A 23,504-nucleotide genomic window follows, 5' to 3' on the forward strand; every position below is an offset into this window, starting at 1 on the left:
TGTAGAGGTCCGGGTGTGAGATGGGGTGTGTGGAGGTCCGGGTGTGAGACGGGGTGTGTGGAGGACTGGGTGTGAGATGGGGTGTGTGGAGGTCCGGGTGTGCGATAGGGTGTGTGGAGGACCGGGTGTGAGACGGGGTGTTTGGAGGTCCGGGTGTGCGATAGGGTGTGTGGAGGACGGGCTGTGTGGAGGACCGGGTGTGAGATGGAGTGTGTGGAGGACCGGGTGTGAGACGGGGTGTGTGGAGAACCGGGTGTGAGATGGGGTATGTGGAGGTCCGGGTGTGAGATGGGGTGTGTAGAGGTCCGGGTGTGAGATGGGGTGTGTGGAGGACCGGGTGTGAGACGGGGTGTGTGGAGGACTGGGTGTGAGATGGGGTGTGTGGAGGTCCGGGTGTGCGATAGGGTGTGTGGAGGACCGGGTGTGAGACGGGGTGTTTGGAGGTCCGGGTGTGAGACGGGGTGTGTGGAGGACCGGGTGTGCGATAGGGTGTGTGGAGGACCGGGTGTGCGATAGGGTGTGTGGAGGACCGGGTGTGAGATGGGGTATGTGGAGGACCGGGTGTGCGATAGGGTGTGTGGAGGACCGGGTGTGAGATGGGGTGTGTGGAGGACCGGGTGTGAGACGGGGTGTGTGGAGGACTGGGTGTGAGATGGGGTGTGTGGAGGACCGGGTGTGCGATAGGGTGTGTGGAGGACCGGGTGTGAGACGGGGTGTTTGGAGGTCCGGGTGTGAGACGGGGTGTGTGGAGGACCGGGTGTGCGATAGGGTGTGTGGAGGACCGGGTGTGCGATAGGGTGTGTGGAGGACCGGGTGTGAGATGGGGTATGTGGAGGACTGGGTGTGAGACGGGGTGTGTGGAGGACCGGGTGTGAGATGGGGTATGTGGAGGACCGGGTGTGCGATGGGGTATGTGGAGGACCGGGTGTGAGATGGGGTATGTGGAGGACCGGGTGTGCGATAGGGTGTGTGGAGGACCGGGTGTGCGATAGGGTGTGTGGAGGACCGGGTGTGAGATGGGGTATGTGGAGGACCGGGTGTGAGACGGGGTATGTGGAGGACCGGGTGTGAGACGGGGTGTGTGGAGGACCGGGTGTGAGATGGGGTATGTGGAGGACCGGGTGTGCGATGGGGTATGTGGAGGACCGGGTGTGAGATGGGGTATGTGGAGGACCGGGTGTGCGATGGGGTATGTGGAGGACCGGGTGTGCGATGGGGTATGTGGAGGACCGGGTGTGCGATGGGGTATGTGGAGGACCGGGTGTGCGATGGGGTATGTGGAGGACCGGGTGTGCGATGGGGTATGTGGAGGACTGGGTGTGAGATGGGGTATGTGGAGGACCGGGTGTGCGATAGGGTGTGTGGAGGACTGGGTGTGAGACGGGGTGTGTGGAGGACCGGGTGTGCGATAGGGTGTGTGGAGGACTGGGTGTGAGACGGGGTGTGTGGAGGACCGGGTGTGCGATAGGGTGTGTGGAGGACTGGGTGTGAGACGGGGTGTGTGGAGGACCGGGTGTGCGATAGGGTGTGTGGAGGACCGGGTGTGAGATGGGGTTTGTGGAGGACCGGGTGTGAGACGGGGTTTGTGGAGGACCGGGTGTGAGACGGGGTATGTGGAGGACCGGGTGTGCGATAGCGTGTGTGGAGGACCGGGTGTGAGACGGGGTGTGTGGAGGACTGGGTGTGAGATGGGGTATGTGGAGGACCGGGTGTGTGATGGGGTATGTGGAGGACTGGGTGTGAGATGGGGTATGTGGAGGACCGGGTGTGCGATAGCGTGTGTGGAGTACCGGGTGTGCGATAGCGTGTGTAGAGTACCGGGTGTGCGATAGGGTGTGTGGAGGACCGGGTGTGCGATAGGGTGTGCGGAGGTGTCCATGGAGGAGTTCTGGCACAAGAAGTTCCAAAAAAGGAACTGGAAACAATGCAAGAGCACAGAGGGACTCCATGGACAATTACCTGCAGATTTGTTGATGGATAATAAAACTCTTATCAAAGTGCATTTACACAGGCAATCATAAAAGGGTGTTGTTCCTTACATCACTGGTGTTGTTGCAATGCAGTATAGCTTACTGTTGGTCATTATTTCCTCGTGAATCATATTGAAATGTAACAAATTAATTACGTGTAAACCTTATCTGCTCAAAGAATTGGTTCATTCATATCTTTTGCGCTGCATCAGCCTCGTGACTCAGTTTCTCATGTGCCCCTCCAGCACTATCTTCAAAAACTCCAACTCATCCAGATCTCTTTGATACCGAGATTATCCCACACAAGATTTCCTCACTTGCCACTCTTGCCCTGACTAGCCTACATTGTCTCCTTGCTGACTAATGTATTGGTTCTGAAATTCTTGCCTTTTATATTCAAATTATTTCATGATTCTTCTCCTTCCTACCTCTGCAATCTCACCCAATACTACACTCCAGCCTGGACCACCTTCTGATTCTGGCCAACTGCCCCTCTCCCTTTGCTTTTCTGTCCCGCTCTTGGTGTTAGACCATTCAACCAGTACATACCTGCATTCAAGAACTCTCTCCCTGAGCCGCTTGCTACCTTTCTTCCCTTCAGCAAAACACTTTCCCAGAATGTGCCAACTTGACTATGCTCTCTGTCAAGCCTCTCATGTCCTGCTTTCTGTCCACCTGTCTCCTTATAAAATGTCTTTAAGCATTCTATTTTAAATTGTTTTTACACTGTATGGACTGAATTGAAAAACAGAAAGCACTTGTATTTATATAGCACCTTCATGACCTCAGGACACCCCAAAGCACTTGACAACCAATGAAGCACCTTTGAAGGGTGGTCACTAGTGTAATGTGGGAAACGTGCCAATTTGCGCCCAGAAAGAGCCCACAAACAGCAAGGTGATAATGGCCAGATGGTCTGTTTTAGCAATGATGGTTGATCGATAAATGTACAAATATGCAGACTGGAGGAACCAGGTTCTGCTCCAATTTCCGGCCTTCTAACGGGTGATTGACACAACTCTTGGATCAGTTTATTTCTGAAGTTAATCAATGGAACGATTGTTCCTTGCTGTAACACAATGGGCATGGCACTAAAGCTCCTTCACCTTTTAGTGTCATTTTGGCAACCTGTAAACTGGGAATGTGTTCCTTGAACATTGATATGCACTCCAAAAGGTTCCAGTGGTCATTAGTTACAGCTACTAAAGGGGACCTTTAGCAGCTAAAGCTTATTATCTGAATGTGCTTTTTATTGCGATATTGAATTTTTTAAATCATTTACATTGAAACCACTGAAACTATGTCCACTTAGTTGTCAGCTGTGTCACTTGACAATGATTAACCTTTATAGAATGGCAGTACCAGTCTGTAACTTGTCTCTAAGGTGTATTTATATTCCCCGTGATGGATTACACCTCATTGTCCTTGCTGCGTCATCGTAACCGCTAATTAGAAATGTATTTGGAAATAAGTTTCAGGCTCTGGGCATGACAGTGAGGTTACGTATTGCTCTGGAGCTGGGGACAGTCCAACACAGACCGATGGTTCCCCCCTCATACCTTCTGATTGTAAGAGTTCTAAATGAAACAGTTACGGTTATGAGTGTGAGCTCAAGAGGACAGAGTCATCCAAAACGTGATATACTCAAACTGGCCATGCTGCTTAAAGGAAAAACAGCTGCCTCCAAGCTGGTTGGTGTGGGGATGGGGAAATGCCTCTCAGTTGCAGTACGAGCACTCTTTTCAAAGGTTAATGTCGGGGCAAAGTGGAACCAGCTATTGTCAATTCAGCCTGCGAATGCCTTTTCAATTATTGGAGCATTGTCAAGCCCCACAGGATAGAAAAAAGAAAGTTCAGCATGAGAGAGACAATAATAGCGAAAGGGGAGTGTTGAGAAGAATAAAAAAGATGTTTATTTTTAGGATCCGGCACATTTTTTTGGGCTAAGACAGATGTGGTAGCGTAGTGATTATGTGACTGGAGTAGTATGGACAAATGATCTGGAAAGATTAGTTCAAATTAGTTAACCAAATGAGTTAATTGAATAAACAACATGTTATTTATAGAGCACCTTTAAATGTAATAAAACATCCAAAGCCACATCACAGGAGAATCATAAAACAAAACATGACAACATATAGCAAATGCATTAGGATTAAAAAGCTAGTGTCAGTAATGGTGATCATGAAACTACCAGATTGCAATGAAAAGCCAAAATAAAAACAGAAGCTGCTGGAAAAACTTAACAGGCGGAATTGTCCGTACCAGCTAGCGTCGGGCATGTTTGGTGGCGTGAGTGGACGATATGGAGAGAAGGCCAAAAATCGCTTTCGTTGACTTTGTGAAACCAGTTTGCGATTGCCCTCTCTGCCCATCGATGGTTCAAGCTAACAGTGCAGCCTTGTAGCGCGGGTTAGGAGAATGCCTGCGCCTGAGCTGAGAGCACAGCATGCAGTCCAGTGGGCAAAGCTGCTGCCACTCGGTCAGGTGGAGTGGGGTGGAGGCAGGTGGGGTTTCGGGCAGCCATGAAGTGCACTGATCTCTGGGTATCCAAGTGGTGGCCAGCACTCTCCGGAATGCATTAAGGGGCCTTCAGACTTTACCGGCACAGGTTCTTAGTACATCCATACTAGCCAAGTGTCTCTCTCTTTCATCCTGCAGGAGGGGTGTATCAGGATCATGGAGCCTGGTGGTCTAGCTACATGCCTTTTAGCTTACAGAGAGTGAAGACGACTGAACTGAGAGCGACTGAGGCTCCTGGCTGCGCGGACATTGGAGCAGCAACCTCAGGAAGGAGGGGTGGCTGGGGCTCCCACACATGCTGCCGAAGAGCCACAGCGAGCCATCGCTGGTCAGCGCCTAGTTAGACCCTAGTTAGCCTTTCATTCCTGCAGATGACTGAGAGTCAGTATCGCCGAAGACTGCACATGTCTGGGCAACTGGTTGGTCACATCTGCCAACTACTGTGGGATTTGGTACCATGGGGACATGGAGGGCATCAACTACCAATGACAGCGACGCTCAATTTCTCTGCCAGTGGCTCCTTTCAGGGCTCCACAGGTGACCTCTGAGGGATATCACAAGCCTCCACCCACAAATGTATCGATGAGGTCACGGATGCCATCTTCGCGAGGGCACACAACTTTGTGCATTTCGCCCGGGACCAGGACAGCCAGGATGCAAGAGCGATTGGATTTGCGCAGATCTCGGGTTTCTCACAGGTGCAGAGTGCCATCGATTGCTCTCATGTGGCGCTCAAATCTCTGTCGCAGTACATGGTCTACTATGTCAACCGCGAGGGATTGCATTTGCTGAATGTGCAGCTGGTGTGCGACCACCACAAACGCATCCTGCAGGTCTGCACACGGTTTCCAGGGAGTGTGCACAATTCCTACATTTTAGTTAGTTACAGATCCCTGACGTCTTCCAGAGTCCACAGAGGCTGCAGGGATGTCTCCTCAGGGACCAGGGCTACCCACAGAGGACGTGACTGATGACACCCGTGCGGCAGCCTCAGGCTGCAGCACAGCAAAGGTATAATGAGGCTCATGCTGCAACTCGCACCCTGGTGGAGCAGACCAGCTGGATGTTGAAGATGAGGTTCTGGTGCCTGAACTGGTCTGGTGGAGCCCTGCAATATAGTCCACAGAGGGTGTCACACATCGTCATCGCCTGCTCGCCCTTTACAACCTGGCGATGCAACAGGGAGAGGAGCTGGCTGAGGAGGAGATGGAGAGCTGGAGATCTCCTCAGATGAGGAGGATGCCAATGGGGATGAGGGTGAGGAGGTCCTTGAAGGCAACGATGACGGGGATGAGGCCCTCGCACTGGGCAGACGAGACAGGTGCACCAGGGAGGTCCTCCTAGCTGGTAGATTTTTAGAGGATGATGATGACATGCAGTGAGGACACTCCATTGATCTTCACATAGCCCCTGAGAATGTCTGATTCCTGACTGGCCGAGGGCAGCTCGCTTGCGCTCTGTGATCAGAGTCTTATCATGGAGATGCAGCCAAAAAACTTTAAAAACACCTCATCCTTTGTCCACCTTCAGCATCTGACCCCTTAAGGAGCACAACATCATTGGTCACAGATGTTGAAGAGATGGGGGTCAGCCCCACCTTAAAGGTGCTGAGAGCACACAGAGAGAATGATGGAACTCTAAGATGCCTGCCCATGATATTCTGACAGCAATGACAAGCACCGTCGAGGTGCAGGCATCAGTAATGTGTCCAGGAAGTGTGAGGCCGGATCATCATGTTGGTCTGAAGGCTGCACAAAGCACAGGGAAGAGGCCCTGGACTGAGACACCTTTATCTTGTGCAGAAAGGTTTCACATCTGAGTGACAAGAACATTGCTCATCAGAACAAGGAGCCATAGGCAGGGAGACATTCTTGGGAGTTTATTTACAACAGTGAACATTATGTATAAGTGATTAACATCCGTGCCCAGACTGTGCAACTATGTCTTCTTAATGTGCAGCTCCTGTTTATAGACCTGAAGGGCCTTCGTGGCTCTTTGCAGGCGTTGCCTGTCTTTTACCAGGAACTGATCAAAGTCTGGAACATGGTCGCCTCGCGACGCAGCTCTCCCCCATCAGGAGTAGTGGCTATCGTCAGAGAGCCGCTGCTCAGGAATCTGCACCTCCGTCCTTTTCAGTGGCTGGTGGAGAGGAGGGCTGTGGCTGCCGGGGTGACCAGGATCGGGGAGGTGCTGGTTGGCGGAGGAGTGGGCTGGATGTTTCCTCAGGAGCTGGCGCATCATGCGTCCATGGACATCCAGCTCGCGGCCAATGCCATTCAACACCTCAGGGCAGTCGTGCTCGGCCCCGACATCATACTGGGCCTCGAGGTGGCACAGGTCTTCCGTCCGAGCGTACTCCTGTTCGGATGGAATTCCACATTGGCCCCCAAGCCCCGAACCCTCCCTCAGGAGCAGGTGCCCCGCAACCTGAGTCGCGTCCTTTAGCATGGTGCGGAGGGGTTTCCTGTATGGGCTGCTGCTGTGCACCCTTCATTTCTTCCCCCTCGCCCGCTGCCCGGGCACACCCTGGCCTTGTTGCTGTCCAGCGGTGGAGGTCCCGGTTGGGGGATCCTTTACGGAGGTGTCCTCCCGCTTTCCATCTTTATAAGTGGGGATGTTCACTGATTTGCACAAGTGTTCAGTACCATTCACAGCTCCTAAGATAGTAAAGCAGTCCAGCAATGTGACACACCACCCTCCATTTGCCTGGATGAGTGCAGCTCCAGCAGTACTCAAAGAGCTTGACACCATGCAAGACAAGCAGCCCACCTGAGTGGCACCCATCCACCACCTTAAATATGCTCTCCCCCCACTAATGGTGCACAGTGGCAGCATTGTGTGCTGTATACAAGATGTACTGCAATAACTTGCCCATGCTCTTTGACAATACCATCCAAAACTGCAACCTGTAGAAGGACAAGGGCAGCAGACGCATGGGAACCACCACCACCTATACAAGTTCACTTCCAAGTTGCACTTGGAATTATATCGCCATTCTTTCACTGTCACTGGGACAAAATCCTGGAACCCACCTCCTCAACAGCACTGTGGGTACACCTACACCACATGGCTTCCAGCAATTTAAGAAAGTGGCTCACCACCACCTTCTCAAGGAGAATTCGGTATGGACAATAGATGCTGGCCTAGCCAGCAATGTCCACCTGCCATGAATGAATTTAAAAATGTAAGTGCCTTGGAGGGGAGCAGTCAAGAAGAACCACAAGTATTACTTGGCTTGATGTTTATATGTGATATTCAGTCTTGATGAAAGTAAAATTACGAGCGTAAAAACGAATGATGGAGCTTCAGTTTAGAGATTGAGAAGGCGCATTTTACCAGCCAGAATGTTCTTTTGCTTTCTATTCTAGATTTTAATAGTCCTGTCAGGATTCCTGGAGTGAATAGTATTTGGTTGACACTGTTCTGATGGCAGTTAAAGTGGAGCTGGAAAATTTTTCGTTACATAAGATATGTAGAAACTGTTGGCAGATTTATGAATACTAAATTTTGACTTTTTCTTCATGTGAGACCATAGGTTCAAACTCTGACTGATGAAGTGAAACACTTCTGCTGAAATTTCCCGGTCCTAAGAAGATGGGCTGGGAGGTGGAAGGGCTGGTAATCTAGCTGGGGCGGGGGGGTTGGAGGTGGGGGTTTGGGGGGTGGGGGGTGGGGGGGAGATGATGTCAGGAGGGGAGCCCAAATTCTTCCCACTGCCATGGCATTTTACCAGTGGTGGGAGCCTCAGTGGCATGGCTGCCCAGTGGGCTGCTATTGAACCACTTAAGGGCCCAGGAGCCATTTTCGGCCCACCCTCCCTTCACCTATAACCCTTGACAGGTTTTCTGATTCATGTAACTTTGACCGGTCTGTGGGATGTTGAGTGAATTGAGTTTAAATATTGTTAAGTAACAGCAACATGCATTTCTATAAATCTTAAAGTAGCCAAATGTCTCAAAGTGCTTCGCAGGTGAAAATCCCTGTGGCGGGGGAGGATTGGTGACGGGGCAGGGCTGTGATACCTGGAGGCCCCCCAGGCCAGATTCCGCACACAGGTGGCGGTTGTCAGGACAGGGGTGCCTTTCGACGGAGCATTCCTCTTCAGGATACCCTCTGTTCGCCCCCAAACGGGGAGGGGGCTAGAAAAGGTGCCCCCAAAATAGGCTGCCCAATTTCTCCTGGATGGGAAACCGCACCCAGCGGGATCACCATCTCTACGGTTGGGATAAGAAAAAGCTAAACTTCAGAACCTGGAATGCGAGAGCACTTGCTGACAACCCAAAGGGGGATCGCCCGGAAAGATGAACTGCCATCCTGGCCTGGGAGCTAGCGAGATACAACATCGACATCGCTGCTCTTAGCGAAATCCAGCTCGCTGGGGGAGGGGCAGGCTGAGGGAGGCCAGTGGAGGGCACACTGCCTTCTGGAGAGGGAAGTCAGACCGTGACCCCTGCACCCATGGAGTCGGTTTAGCCATGAGGAAGAAGATAGCTGCTGTGCTCTCCGAACTCCTCTTGAGGGGGTCAGTGAGAGGCTGATGACCCTACGCTTGCATCTCAGCCGTAACCAATGAGCCACTGTCATCAGCGCACGTGCCCCGATTTAAGGTTCCGAACGTGAAGTCAAGGAGAGGTTTTACTCCGATCTCGATGACGTCCTTGCTTCCATCCCCAGGAGCAACAAGGTCATCCTCCTAGGTGACTTTAATGCCCGATTGGATGTGACTATGAAATCTGGAGTGGAACTAGCGGCAAGAATGGCCAGGGGATGGTCAATGGCAATGGCATCCTACTCTTGACTAAATGAGGCCAATACGGTCTGATTGTGATGAGCATGGTCTTCTGCCAGAAGAACCAGCTCAAGACCATGTGCAGGCACCTGAGGTCCGGGGCAGAGACCTGAGGGATGTGGTTGTCACGAGGGCAATGAAGGGCTCTGAATGTTGCTGGATGTACCCTTGACTTGTGCACTCGGTGATGAACATCTGCCTGGCGCCATGATACCAGAGGGCCCAAAAAGCCGCCTGGAGAAAGCTGAACATTGCAGCACTGAAGGACCCGGGACTGAGATGGGAGCAAGTGCCCATCACTGATGCCATTTCCATCCAGGCACACTGAGAGTAACTCAAGATACCTGCGCAAAAGCTCCAGGGGGAGTTCCCTCCTGTCTATCATGGGTAAGATCCTGGCCTGAATCCTCCTGAACCGCCTTCGTCTGGTCGCTGAGGAGATCCTCCTGGAAACCCAGCGTGGCTTCCGAACATCCCGGGGTACTGCGGACCTGGTCCTTGTGGCTAGACCCAGGAAAAATGTCGGGAGCAAAATCAAAAATTGTTCCACACCTTCATTGACCTGACCAAGGCACCTGATTCTTTAAATCGTGAAGCTCTATGGATTGTCCTCCAACGCTTTGGTTTCCTGTTGAAATTTGTTACCACCCTGAGACTCCTGGATGACAACATGGCCGCCACTGTCCTGAGCGGAGAATCTGAAACTGACATCTTTCACATTGGACCGGGGTCAAACAAGGTTGTGTGATCGCCCCACCTTGTTCGCCATTTACCTGGTCGTCATTGCCCACCTCACCCGAGATGAGCTACCGCCTGGTGCCAGCATTCAGTATTGTCTGGATGGGAAGCTCCTCAACCTTGGTCGCTTCCGGGCAAAAACAAAACTTGTCACCATGGACATCAACGACTTTCAGTTTGCAGATGACTGCTGCGCAATGGCTCACCCTGTACAGGACATGCAAAGGACATTTGACCTCTTCAATACCTTATATAAGAGGCTTGGCCTGCCCTTAAACATCGCCAAGACGAAGGTACTTCACCAACCTTCCCTTGGCCAGTTGAACATCCCCTGCACCACCCACACAAATGGGGTAGCTCTGGAGTGTGTGCAGCACTTCCCTTATCTCAGCAGCCACCTCTCCCTAACATCAAAGAGGAAGTCCAACACCGAGTCAACTGTGCCAGTGCTGCCTTCTTCAAGCTGCGCCAACGTGTGTTTGACAACAGGGATCTTTGGAAGTCAATAAACATTCTGGTTTGTAAGGCCGTTGTGTTGACTAACCCTCTCTACTGCAGCGAAACTTGGACTGTCCACCGACACCACATTAAGCTCCCATCAGCAGTGCTTGTGTCGAATCCTGGAGATGAAATGGGAGGGCCACTGGACTAACGCGAGCATCCTCCCTGAAGCTGTGTCTACCAGCATTGAAGCCCTGCTCCTGCGGAACCAACTCTGATGGATGGGCCAATGCGTCCGGATGCCCAAACACCGCCTTCCTCGGCAGGTTCTCTTCTCACAACTCCCCATTGGCTAATGCTCAAAGGGCGGCCAACTAAGAAGGCATGGGGATACGCTCAAGGTCGCCCTAAAGCACGGAGACATTAACACCAGTGACTGGGAGGAGAATGCTGCCGATCCTTGGCATGGTAACACCTGGTCCATCAAGGCGCAAGGCACTTCGAGGCTCAGCGACTCCACAGCGAGGTGGAATGGTGGCTGCAGAGGAAGGAGAGGAAAGCCAACCCGGGGCTGCGATTTCCACTCCCCTGCGCAACAACGTGTCCCCAATGCCGAAGAACATGTGGATCCAGAATTGGGCCCCTCAGTCACCTGAAGTCTCACCAAGCCTGATGGACGCCATCCTTGATTCCCAAGGGACTGCTGACAGCAACTAGTCCTAATCTCTCAAAATTACCTAGATTCCACAAAGGACCCAGCAAATTGGAAAACTGCAAATATAACACTTCTATTCAAGAAAGGAGGAAGGCAGAAAGCAGGAAGCTATACGCCAGTTTTCCATAACAACTGTCTTTGGGAAAATGCAGGAATCTGTTATTACGGAGGTAGTAACTGGACATTTAGAAAATCATAATACAATCAGGCAGAGTCAACATGGTTTTCTGAAATGGAAATTGTAGTTGACATATTCATTAGAGTTTTTTGAGGTTGTAGCAAGCAGGGTGGATCAAGTGGATGTAGTGTATTTAAATTCAACTAATAAATCTGGAATATTATGCCGACTGTGAAACTATCATCAATTGTTGCAAAAACCTATCTGGTTTGTCCTTCAAAGAAGGAAATCTGCCATCCTTACCTGGTCTGGCCTACATGTGACTCCAGACCTACAGCAATGTAATTGACTTTTAATTGCCCCCTGAAATAGCCGAGCAAGCCAGTCAGTTCAAGGTTAATTAAGGATTGGCAACAAATGCTAGCTTTGCCAGCAATGTCCACCATCCGATGAAGAATATATAAATTCAGCCAGATCAGCCATGACCTTACTGAATGGCAGAGCAGGATCGAGGGACCAAATGACCTACTCTTGCTCCTATTTCTTATGATTGAAATCAGAAACTCATTACGTGGCTTTCGAGCCAGACATCAGTTAGAATTGCAGCTCTTGGACATAGTGTTGACAATATTGATGTCTTTCCTACTCAATCAGGAGCCTTTCTACTTTTTTTACTGGACACATTTTTACAGCGGCAGGTTTCTCAAGTAGGTGTGTATTGTGTTTCACATGAAGGAACTGGCTCAGTTTGACAAGAGAGGGTTCTACGAGGGCAGAATAGCAAGAGCCATTGTCGAAATCATTCAGCGGAATGGTGGAGTGATGAATCTCGATGATCTAAAGGAGCACACCAGCACAGAAGTTACACCATCCTTCACGGACTATAAAGTAAGTGCCTTGATTTATGTTTCCTGATATGCCCTTTTAGCGATAATCAAGATGAGGAAGAACTGAGTTCTTATGGTGAACTGTGTTCAGTCAGAGATAGCACAGATCAAATGGAAAGGTAAAACATAAGCAGAAAATGCAGGAAATACTCAGCAGGTCAGGCAGCATTCAGGGAGAGAGAAATTCAATTAACATTTTAAGAACATAAGAAATAAGAGCAGAAGACCAAACAGCTCGTGGAGTCTGCTCCGCCATTCAGTACAATCACGGCTGCTCTTGGGTTTCAACTCCATGTCCCTTGATTCCCGGAGAGACCAAAAAATCTGTCTATCTCAGCCTTAAATATACTCAACAATAGAGCCTTCTCAACCCTCTGGGGCAAAGAATTCTAAAGTTTCGTAACCCTTTGAGTGAAGTAATTTCTCCTCAGCTTAGTCCTTAATGGCCACTCCCTTATCCTGAAACTGTGCCCCATTGTTCTAGGTTCCACAGCTACAGGAAACAACATCTCAATATCTACACTGTCAAGCCCTTCATAATCTTGAGTATTTCCGTGAGATCACCTCTCATTCTTCTAAACTCCGCCCAGTTTACTCAGCCTCTCATCGTAGGACAGCCCTCAAAAGATACCAATTTAGTGAACCTTCGCTGTACCGCTTCCAATATGGAGACCAAAATTGCGCACAGTATTCCAAGTATGGTCTCACCAAAGCCCCATACAAATGTTGCAAGACTTCTTTACTCCTGTACTCCCCTTGCATTAAGGGCCAATATGCCATTTACTTTCCTGGTCATTTGCTGCGCCTGCATACTAACATTTTGTGTCCCTTATACGAATGCACCCAAGTGCCTCTGAACACCGACATTTAGAAGTTTCATTCCTTTTTGAAAAATACATCTGCTTTTGTATTCTTATGACCAAAGCGAATAGTCACACTTTGCCACATTTCACTCCAGCTGCCACTTTGTTGCTCACTCACTTAGCCTGTCTATATTTCTTTGCAGCCTCCTATGTCCTCCTCACATCTGGCATTCCCATCTCTCTTTGTATCATCAGCAAACTTAGATATATTACTCTCCATCTCTTTATCTAAATTATTAATATTGATTACAAATAGCTGAGGCTCCAGCGCTGATCCTCCACTAGTCTGCCAACTTGAAAATGCCTTGTTTACCTCCACTGTCTGCTTCCTGTCCTTTAGCCAATTCTCTATTCATGCTAATGTATCACCCCCAACTCCATGAGCCCTTATCTTGTGCATTAACCTCTTGTGTGGCACCTTATTAAATGCCTTACGGGGGAGGCGGCGACATAGTGGTATTGTCATTGGACTAGTATCCTAGAGACCCAGTGTAATGCTCTGGAAACCTGGGTTCGAATGCGACCACAGCCCAAAGTGGAATTTGAATTCATCAAAAAATCTGGAATTAAAAGACCAATGAGGACAACAAAACGATTCTTGTAAAAACCCAGCTTGTTCACTAATGTTCTTTAGGGGAAGAAATAACTCCAGACCCACAGTAGCGAGGTTGACTCTTAACTGCCTTCTGACCAAGGACAATTAGGGATGGGCAACAATTGCTGGCCTGACCAGCAACACCCATGAGTGAATAAAAATAAGTCCAAGTCTTCTACATCTACTGATTCCCTTTATCTCCCCAACTATTTACATCAAAAAAAAGTCTAATTAATTTGTCAAACAGGATTTCCTTTTTGTAAAACAGTGTTGACTTGTTCTAATTATCCCATGCTTTACTAACTTCCTTAATCATAGATTCCAGCACTTTCCCATGATTGATGTCAGGCTAAGTGGTCTGTACTTCCCTCCTTTCTTGAACAACAGTGTCAAATTTGCTAATTTCCAATCTGCTGGGGTTGTTCCAATCTCGGGAATTTTGGAAAATTACAGCCAGCGCATTCACTATCTCTGCAGCTAGCTCTCTTAGAACCTTAGAATGTAGGCCATTAAGTCCTGTAACTTTGTTGGGTTTTAGTTCTTTGAGTTTCTCCAGTACATTTTTCTGTGCTGATATTAATTATCTTAATTTTCGGACTCTTATTAATTGCTAGGTTACCCTCTAATTCTGGTATGTAACTTGTGTCTTCTCCTGTAAAGACTGACAGATTTGTTCAATGTCTTTGCCATTTACTCATTCTCCATTATAATTTTTCCTGTTACTGTCTCTAAGGGACCAATGTTTACTTTAGCTACTCTCTTCCTTTTTACATACCCGTTTTCATTTTCCTGGATAATTTATCCTCATTCTATTTTTTCCCCTTTCAACTTTTTGATGGCCCTTTTGATGGTTTCGAAAACACTCCCAATTCTTAGACTTGCTACTATTCTTTACAACATTATAAATTTTTCTTTTAATCTAATACTATCCTTAACCTCCTTAGTAAACCATGGATGGATCTTTCTAGCTGAACTTTTATTTTGCAATGGAATGTAATTTTGTTGACCATTTCGTATTGTTTCTTTCAATGTTTCCTGCTGTTTATTTACCACCATACCTTTGTTTTTTATTCATTCATGGGATATGGGCTTCGCTGGCTGGGCCAACATTTATTGCCCATCCCTAGTCACCTTTGAGAAGGTGGTAATGAGTTGCCTTTTTGAACCGCTGCAGTCCGTGTGGTGTGGGTGCTGTTAGGAAGGGAGTTCCAGGATTTTAACCAGGCGACGGTGAAGGAACAGCGATGTATTTCCAAGTCAGGATGGTGAGTGACTTGGAGGAGAACTTCCAGGTGGCGGTGTTCCCATCTCTCTGCTGCCTTTGGCCTTATAGATGGTAGTGGTCGTGGGTTTGGAAGGTGCAGTCGAAGGAGCCTTGGTGACATTACTAATTAACTCTGACTCTTGGCAAAATACTAGATCTAAAATAGCTTTATCCTTAATTGGTTCCACAACATTTCGGGTCAGTGACCAGTTCTCACTGTAATTGGCTGACAAGAGATCCTACCTGATTTGATGCGTATTTCCAGAATTTTCTACTTTTCTCTAAGATTTACAGGATCTGCAGTATTTTGCTTTTGTCACAGGTGCAAGCATGTTCCTTGTCCATTTCCCCGATAATGCCCTAAACATTTTAGTTGTATCAGCTTGTAAATATGCTTGGAGATATGAGTATGAATTTTTTCAAATTAAAATCCGTGGAAAATATCTGCTATAATGTTTTAACTTGTTATGCAGTTTCCTCTTGCAAAGAACCAAGTACTGATACATATTGCAGGAAATTGCTGCGGTAGTATTTGTTGTGGCGATTGTATATACATTTATATAACAACATTTACATAACAATGTATAAACTGATCAATCGTTAAGTGTGCATGAGTAAGCTTACTTAGGCTGATTATCAAGATAATGAACAATTGGTGAGAAGTGTAAATCCAACGAATAATAATGAACACAACGCCTGCTGAACTGCACTGGTGTAGGAGTCAAGAGCACGTGTAATCTGAAGGTAAAGTGGGAGACAGCTGGATCAGGTTCTGCAGAGGCCGTTCAATTGTTTTGTCCCTATTTTAGTATTTCCATTCCAAATTCCTGTGTTTACAGTTATAATGGAAACTGCTTTTGTAAACTTGTTGTGATGTAACTTAACCTTCCTGGCATGTTAAGTGCTACAGCACCTCTTGTGGTAGGAGGAGGTAATTATAGTGTAACATGTTTACATAGGCCCTGTACATTATAAATGTGGACAAAGAAAAAAGTTAACATGAAGTACATGCAGACATAATTTTTGAAATATAGATCCTATAGCTACACGTGTCTATCCACAAGAGACCCATAAGAGACGCATACTGATCACTATGTTGGTTCTGCTATTGAACCATTTGGCTCTGGATATAGAGTAAAAAGGCAAGCAAGTTATGCTAAATCTTTATAAACTGGCTAGACCTCAACTAGATTGTTCAGTTCTGGGTATCACACTTTAGAAAGGATGTCAGGGCCTTAGAAAGGGTGCAGAAAAGCTTTACTGGAATGGTATGCGGGTTGAGGGACATTAGTTATGTGGAGAAGCTGGGATTGTTCTCCTTAGAGCAGAGAAGGTTGAGAGGAGAATTGATAGAGGTGCTCAGAATCATGAATCGTTTTGATAGACTAAATAAGGCAAAAGCATTTCAGGTGGCAGAAGATTGGAAACCAGTGGGCATAGATTTAAGGTGTTTAGCAAAAGTACTATATCAGAGGACGATGAAATGTTTTTTTACACAGTGAGTTGTGATCTGGAATGCGCTGCCTGAAAGTGGGGTGGAAGCAGATTCAATAATAACATTCAAAAGGGAATTTGTTAGGTACTTGAAAGAAAATATAAGGGAAGTGGAAAAAGAGCAGGGGAGTGGGATTAATTGAATAGCTCTACCAAAGAACAGACACAATCACGATGGGCCGAATGACCTCCATTTGCGCTAGATTCTATAATTCTGTAATTTTTTTTTAAAAATAGCTTTACTTGGCAGGGTCAAGAGATTTTACTTGAATGATTAAAAAGACAAGAAGTTGGGAAAGGTTGTTTATTGTCTACTTCATTTTCCCTCTGACTTTAGAGATTGAGGATCTGGGAGCTTCCTCCAAATGGACAGGGAATCACTGCTCTAATGGCATTAAACATGCTGGAGAACTTTAACATCAAAGGTAGGATACTAAAAGACTTTGAGAGTGACCAAGGCGCGAAGCCTGCAGATCGGTGACTTGATCGCTCCGTCAGAGCCAATCCTCTTTGGGTGCACCCAGTCGCACAATCAATCTTAAAATATTCATGATGAAATATTATTCGGTGACATGTAACTGGTCTCAAGGAGGTTATAATGCAGAGAGGGTTTTGGATTTGGAGGGAGTTAGTACCTGAGAACGAAGCTACAGCAATTTCATCATTGTCTGATTCCCAGGATGTTGTGCAAACTGCAAGGTGCTAATTTCCAGTTCGTTCTCTTCCTGTCAGAGGTGCTGCCCTTCAGATAAGACAATAAACTGAGGGTCCCTCTGCCCTCTCATGTAGATGTGAAAAACCCTATCATGCTATTACAAGGAAGAGAAGGGGATTTCTCCTTGGTGCCCTTGTCTATATTTACCCTTTGACCAGCATCACTAAAACAGCTGATCTCCTCATTAAACCATTGCTGACTGTGAGATCCTACTATGTACAAATTGGCTGCTACATTACAGAAGCGCCTTTTTTCATTGTTCATGGGATGTGGGCATCGCTGGCTGTGCCAGCATTTATTGCCCTTGAGAACTGAGTGGCTTGTTAGGCCATTTCAGAGGGCATTTAAAAGTCAACCACATTGCTGTGGGTCTGAAGTCACATGTAGGCCAGACCAGGTAAGGACAGCAGATTTTCTTCTCTAAAAGACATTAGTGAACCAGATGGGTTTTTAGGACAATCAACAATGCTTTTCTGGTCATCATTAGACTTTTAATTCCAGATATTTTATTGAGTTCAAATTTTACTAGCTGCTGTGGTGGGTTTTGAACCCGGGTCCCTAGAGAATTACGCTGGGTCTCTGAAGTACTAATCCAGTGTCAATGCCATTACACCCCCTGCATCCCTCATTGGCTGTAAAGTGCTTTGGGACATCCTGAGGTCACAGAAGGCACAATATAACTGCAGCTTAGTTATTTCGTGATGGCGTTTCTGAATTTGTAATTTACTGTCTTATCTAACTGCAGCTGCTGCATATTTTTGGGCTGACACTTCCAGAGAATTAAACTGGGTGGGGCAGCCCAGTAGAATCTTGTCTTGTCATTGGGTCCCTATCCCTATTGTTTGCTCCTTGCCCACGTTGTTCCAGAAGACTTGGCTGAGCTCGAGCAGGTAGTTCCCGGGGCTGAGCTGGAGATACTAAGAGATAAAGCTCTCGGAGAAAGCGCCAGGCACCAAGAAGCAGCTGCAATTCACTCATTCCTCTTCCTTTCCAGAAATGGGCCACAACAGTGCAAATTACATTCACCTGCTGACTGAGGTACTGAAGCTCAGCTTTGCCGACAGTTTCTGGTTCTGCACTGATCCAGCCAAGGTCAAGGTGCCCCTGGAAGAGCTGCTTTCAAAGCATTACAGTAAACAACGCTCGGAGCTCATCAACATGCAAAGGTGAGGCTCACAACCTGACATTTGAGGGCTTCCATATCTTTTTGAACCTGGTCCCCATTGCTTCAAAGAGGGAATCTCCCTCCACATTAGCCGCCCTGTTAGGAATTAATTAGTTAGCAAATGTTAGGATTAGCGTTAAATTACTTTTTGTCCTTCTGTAGATTACAAGGGAATATTTGTTTGTTAAACAGTTTGTTTGATTGCATAACCTGTGAGGGGAAGAGCTGGTTTATAAAGTGATTGCAAATGTTCCAATGCTACGAGTGGGAAAAGGAGATGGATAGTTATTCTGGAGTTTTGTCACCGGGAATTTATGAGCAATTTTTCAGAACTTGCCTTCAGGAGATTCAGGAGATTAAATTACTAGGGTAAGAACATGAAGTGTGGAGCTAGCAAGCTCTCAATCTCCACAATATAGAGTATATAGTCATGTTTATTTTGGAATATATCTCACTTATTTATTCTTCTGAGGGAAGATTCTGCGTGAATGTTCCCTGAAGATCATCACATGAAAATCCAGGAACTCTCCACAACACTCCCATTCCAACTCTCTGGTTGTACGCCAGTGACGAGCCTTTACCTCTACTCTGCTCACAAGGCCCAACCTCACATTATGCATTGTATAGCATTTAACCATTTCCATTCTTATATCTATGTTTGCTTTTTCTAGATTCTCAGTCACTTATCAACAGTCTAGTCTGTCCCATTACTTCATAATTTTAAATACCTCAAATAATACCTCATTTATGTCCGCTGGTCTAATAAAAACAACCTCAGTTTTTTAAGTCTTCCTTTGTACTTTCTCTGTTGCCTCATTGTCCTTCTTATAGTGTGCTCCCTGAACTACATGCAATGCTCCAAGTGTAGTCTTACTAAAGTTTTATATAGATTCACCATTACATTTCAATGTTATAGTCAATGCCTCATCTTATAAAACCCAGGATTCTGTTAGCTAATTTTATAACCTCATCCACTTGAGGTGCTACCTTTAATGTCTCAGGTTAAATGGTCTGATATAGAACTGGCAACAAGCTGGGGGATGAGCAGTCCAGCCTATAAGGTCTTTAGGACTTTGGTGCTTTCGGATTAGAAAATTGTGAGTGTTACCCTGTTGTTTAAGATGAAATGTATGCACACATGAACATGCGAAATAGGAGCATAAGAAAGACATTCAGTCCCGTGAGCCTGCTCCATCATTCATTAAACCATGACTGATCTGTTTGTGTTTCGAGTTCTACATTCCCATCTACCCATGATAACCTTTGATTCCCTTGTGCAACAAGAATCTATCTACCTCCGCTTTAAAAATATTCAGTGATCCCGCTTCCATTCCTTCTGAAGCAGAGTTCCAAAGCTGCACAACCCCCAGAGAAAAAAAATTCTCCTCATCTCTGTTGTACAAGGGTGAACCCTAATTTTAAAGCAGTGCCCCCTAGTTCTGGACTCATCCACAAGAGGAAACATCCTTTCCACCTTGTTAAAATCATTCAGGATTTTATATACTTCAATCAAGTCAGCCCTCACTCTGCTAAACTCCAGTGGAAGCAAGTCCATCCTGTCCAACCTATCTTCATAAGGCAATCTGCTCATTCCAGGGGCAGGATTTTGAGGTCGTCGAGGTCCGCTGCCCACGATCGGCCCCCCAAAACCGCTCAGCGCTGCTGGGTTGGGGGTTGGGGGGGGGGGGGGAGGAGCGCGAGCGCAAAAGTCTGCGCATGGGCGTGGGGAGAGTGCACAATGAAAGCTTCCTGAAGGCAGGGAGCTGAACACTTTTAAATTGAGGAATAAAAGATTTTTAAAACCTGAAAAAAATGTCCCGACAGAAGACTCACTCACACATTAACATAAACAGAATAAAAATTGTCAAAAAATTTTTGTTTTTTTTTAGATTAACGTTGGAAACCTCATCCTGCCTGTGGATGAGGTTCCCTAAAAAATCCAAAGGCCGCCTGGCCCATTCGCCTGCCCACCAACCGTAAGTTTGGACGGGCAACAAAAGATGGCTTTCAATTAATTGATTAAGGACCTTAATAGGCCTCTTCATTGTTGGCGGGCATGCTGCCAACTCTCGCGCGCACCCGCCGACTGAAATATTGCACGAATGCGCGATAACATCGAGACGCTCGCCCGATGTCATCACACGCTATTTTACACCCAATCGGGTCAGGCGCGCGCCCGCCCACGGGACATAAAACCCTGCCCCGGTTTCAATCGAGTAAACCTCTTCTGAACCGCCTCCAATGCATTTACATCCTTCCTTAAATAAAGAGATCAAAAGTGCACACAATATTCGACATTCGCTCTCACCAATGCCATGTGTAACTGAAGCATAGCATCCTTTCTTTTTATTCATTCATGGGCTGTGAGCAGCGATGACTAGGTCAGCATTTGTTGCCCTCCCGTAGTTGCCCTTGAGAAGGTGATGGTGAGCTGCCTTCTTGAACCGCTGCAGTCGGTGTGCTGTAGGTACACCTACACTGCTGCTAGGGATGGAGTGTGAGGATTTTGACCCAGTGACTTTGAAGGAACGGTGATATATTTCCAAGTCAGGATAGTGAGTGACTTGGAGGGAAACTGCCAGGTGGTGGTGTTCCCAAATGTCTGCTGCCCTTGTCCTTCTAGATGGTAGTGGTCATGGGTTTGGAAGGTGGTGCCTGAGGAGGCTTGGTGAGTTCCTGCAGTGCATCTTGTAGATGGCACACACTGCTGCCACTGTGCGTCGGTGGTGGAGGGAGTGAATGTTTCTAGATGGAGTGCCAATCAAGGGTGCTGCTTTGTCCTGGATGGTGCTAAGCTTCTTGAGTGTTGTGGGAGCTGTACTCATTGAGGCAAGTGGAGAATATTCCATCACACTCCTGACTTGTGCCCTGTAGTTGGTGGACAGACTTTGGGGAGTCAGGAGGTGAGTTACTCATCGCAGGATTCCTAGCCTCTGACCTGCTCTTGTAGCTACAGTATTTATATAGCTAGTCCAGTTTAGCTCCTGGTCATTGGTAACCCCCAGGGTGTTGATAGTGGGGGATTCAGCGATGACAATGCCATTGAATGTCTTGGGGCGAAGGTAAGATTTTCTCTTGTTGGAGATGGTCAGTGCCTGGCACTTGTGTGGCACGAATGTTACTTGCCACTTGTTTGCCCAAGCCTGGATATTGCCCAGGTCTTGCTGCACTTGGACATTGATTGCTTCAGTATCTGAGGAGTTGCAAATGGCGTTGAACATTATGTAATCATCAGTGAACATTCCCACTTCTGACCTTATGAAGGATGGTCATTGGTGAAGCAGCTGAAGACAGTTAGGCCTAGGACACTACCCTGAGGAACTCCTGCAGTGATGTCCTCAAACTGAGATTGATCTCCAACAATGACAACGATCTTCCTTTGTGCTAGGTATGGTTCCAACCAGTGGAGAGTTTCCCCCTGGTTTCTATTGACTCCAGTTTTGCTAGGGCTCCTTGATGCCACACTCTGTCAAATGCGGCCGTGATGTAAAGGGCAGTCATTCTCACTCTCACCTCACCTTGGGAGTTCAGCTCTGCTGTCCCTGTTTGAACCAAGGCTGTAATGAGGTCAGGAGCTGAGTGACCCTGGCAGAAACCAAACCGAGCGTTAGTGAGCAGGTTATTGCTAAGCAAATGCCGCTTGATAGCACTGTCGATCAACTCTTCCATTACTTTATTGACGATTGGCAGTAGACTGATGGGGCGGTAGTTGGCCGGGTTGCAATTGTCCTGCTTTTTGTGTACAGGACATTCCTGGGCAATTTTCCACATAGCAGGTTCGATGCCAGTGATGTAGCTGTACTGGAACAGCTTGGCTAGGGGCACGCGGCAAGTTCTGGAGCACAAGTCTTCAGTACTTTTGCCGGTATATTGTCAGGGCCCATAACCTTTGCAGTATCCAGTGCCTTACTTTTATGTTCAGGGAAGGGAGGGGGAAACAGGAAACTATAAGACCCATCAGTTTAACATTATTTGTGGCCAAGTTGCTGAAATCTGTTGCCAGGGACAGAGTAACTGAGAAACATGAACTGACCAAAGAGATTAAACTTGGAGTTGTGAAGGGTAGGTTGTATCTGACTAATCTCCATCAAGTTTTTGAGGAGGTGACTAACATACGGTGGATAGGGGAATGTCTCTGAATGTGTCTACATGGATTTCTATAAGGCATTTGATAAGATTATGCAGAAGAGATTATTAGCAAAAATCATTGTATTGGAGGTAACCTTACCACATAGGTTGATAATTAATTGAGAGGCAGGAATCAGAAAGTAGACATAAAGGAAATGTATTCTGGCTTTGAGATATGATGAGTGGTGTTTCCTAGGACCTGTGTATTGTGATGCCTTGGATGAAGGAATTTTGCATGTCTCAAGTTTGCAGCTGACTGTGCGCCAAGAGGCACAGTAACTTGTGTAGATAATAGTAGGAAAGGGACATAGATACACCAAGGGAGCAGTTATTTCTGTGATAGCTGAAGGGTAATGTGGTGATCCACTTTGGAGCCGAGAAAGATAAATTGGAATATTTTCTAGGACGCTAGCTGCTGTGGAGAAACAAGGGGATTTGGGTGTCCACGTATAAAATCATTAAAAGCTAAAACACAGCTCCAAACAATAATCAATAAAGGGTTACATTATCCAGTCTGGTTGCATGAACTGATCTTGTATTCTTTTGAATTTAGAAGGCTGAAGCAAGATCTAATCAATGTTTTTGAAATGATGAAGAGATTTAATAGGGTCGATGCAGAAAATGCTTTTTGCTTGAAGGATTCGAAAACAAGGGGTCACAAACTTGCAGGCTCGGTCGATAGTTAATGCGGATCTTAATCTGAGGGGCATGGTTTTGATCCCTACATTGGGTGATGGTAATTGTTTAGGGGGAATTGGTGGCATTGTGGTGACATCAGTGAACTAGTACTCCAGAGGCCCAGGCTAATGCCTTAGGGACATGGGTTCAAATCCCACCATGGCAGCTGTTGAAGTTTGAATTCAGTTAATTAATCTGGAATATAAAGCTAGTCTCCATAATTGTGACCATGAAACTATCACCGATTGTTGTTAAAAACCCATTTGGTTCACTAATGCCCTTGAGGGAAAGAAATCTGACGTCCTGACCTGGTCTGGCCTACATGTGACTCCAGACCTGAAGCAATATGGTTGACTCTTAACTGCCCTCTGAGATGGTCTAGCAGGCCACTCAGTTTAAGGGCAATTAGGGTTGGGCAACA

The 23,504-nt window shown here is 47.1% G+C and overlaps 1 protein-coding gene across 4 annotated transcripts in view; it reads left to right on the forward strand.

The window, feature by feature from the left end:
- Positions 1-23,504, forward strand: part of LOC121275438 (glutathione hydrolase-like YwrD proenzyme) — a 90,896-nt gene that overhangs the window by 39,279 nt on the left and 28,113 nt on the right. For 3 of the 4 annotated variants that reach the window (XR_005942423.1, XR_005942424.1, XM_041183035.1), the window contains exons 5-7: positions 12,030-12,182; positions 16,735-16,822; positions 18,107-18,278. Coding sequence is in view for 2 of the 4 variants with exons in the window: in XM_041183035.1 (XP_041038969.1) it covers positions 12,030-12,182; positions 16,735-16,822; positions 18,107-18,278 (413 nt within the window). In the remaining 2 variants the exon portion in view is untranslated. The remainder of the gene's footprint in view (positions 1-12,029; positions 12,183-16,734; positions 16,823-18,106; positions 18,279-23,504) is intronic. The other variant, XM_041183034.1, reaches the window with a different exon arrangement.

This window comes from Carcharodon carcharias, chromosome 2 (assembly GCF_017639515.1).
Source record: "Carcharodon carcharias isolate sCarCar2 chromosome 2, sCarCar2.pri, whole genome shotgun sequence".
NCBI lineage: Eukaryota > Metazoa > Chordata > Chondrichthyes > Lamniformes > Lamnidae > Carcharodon > Carcharodon carcharias.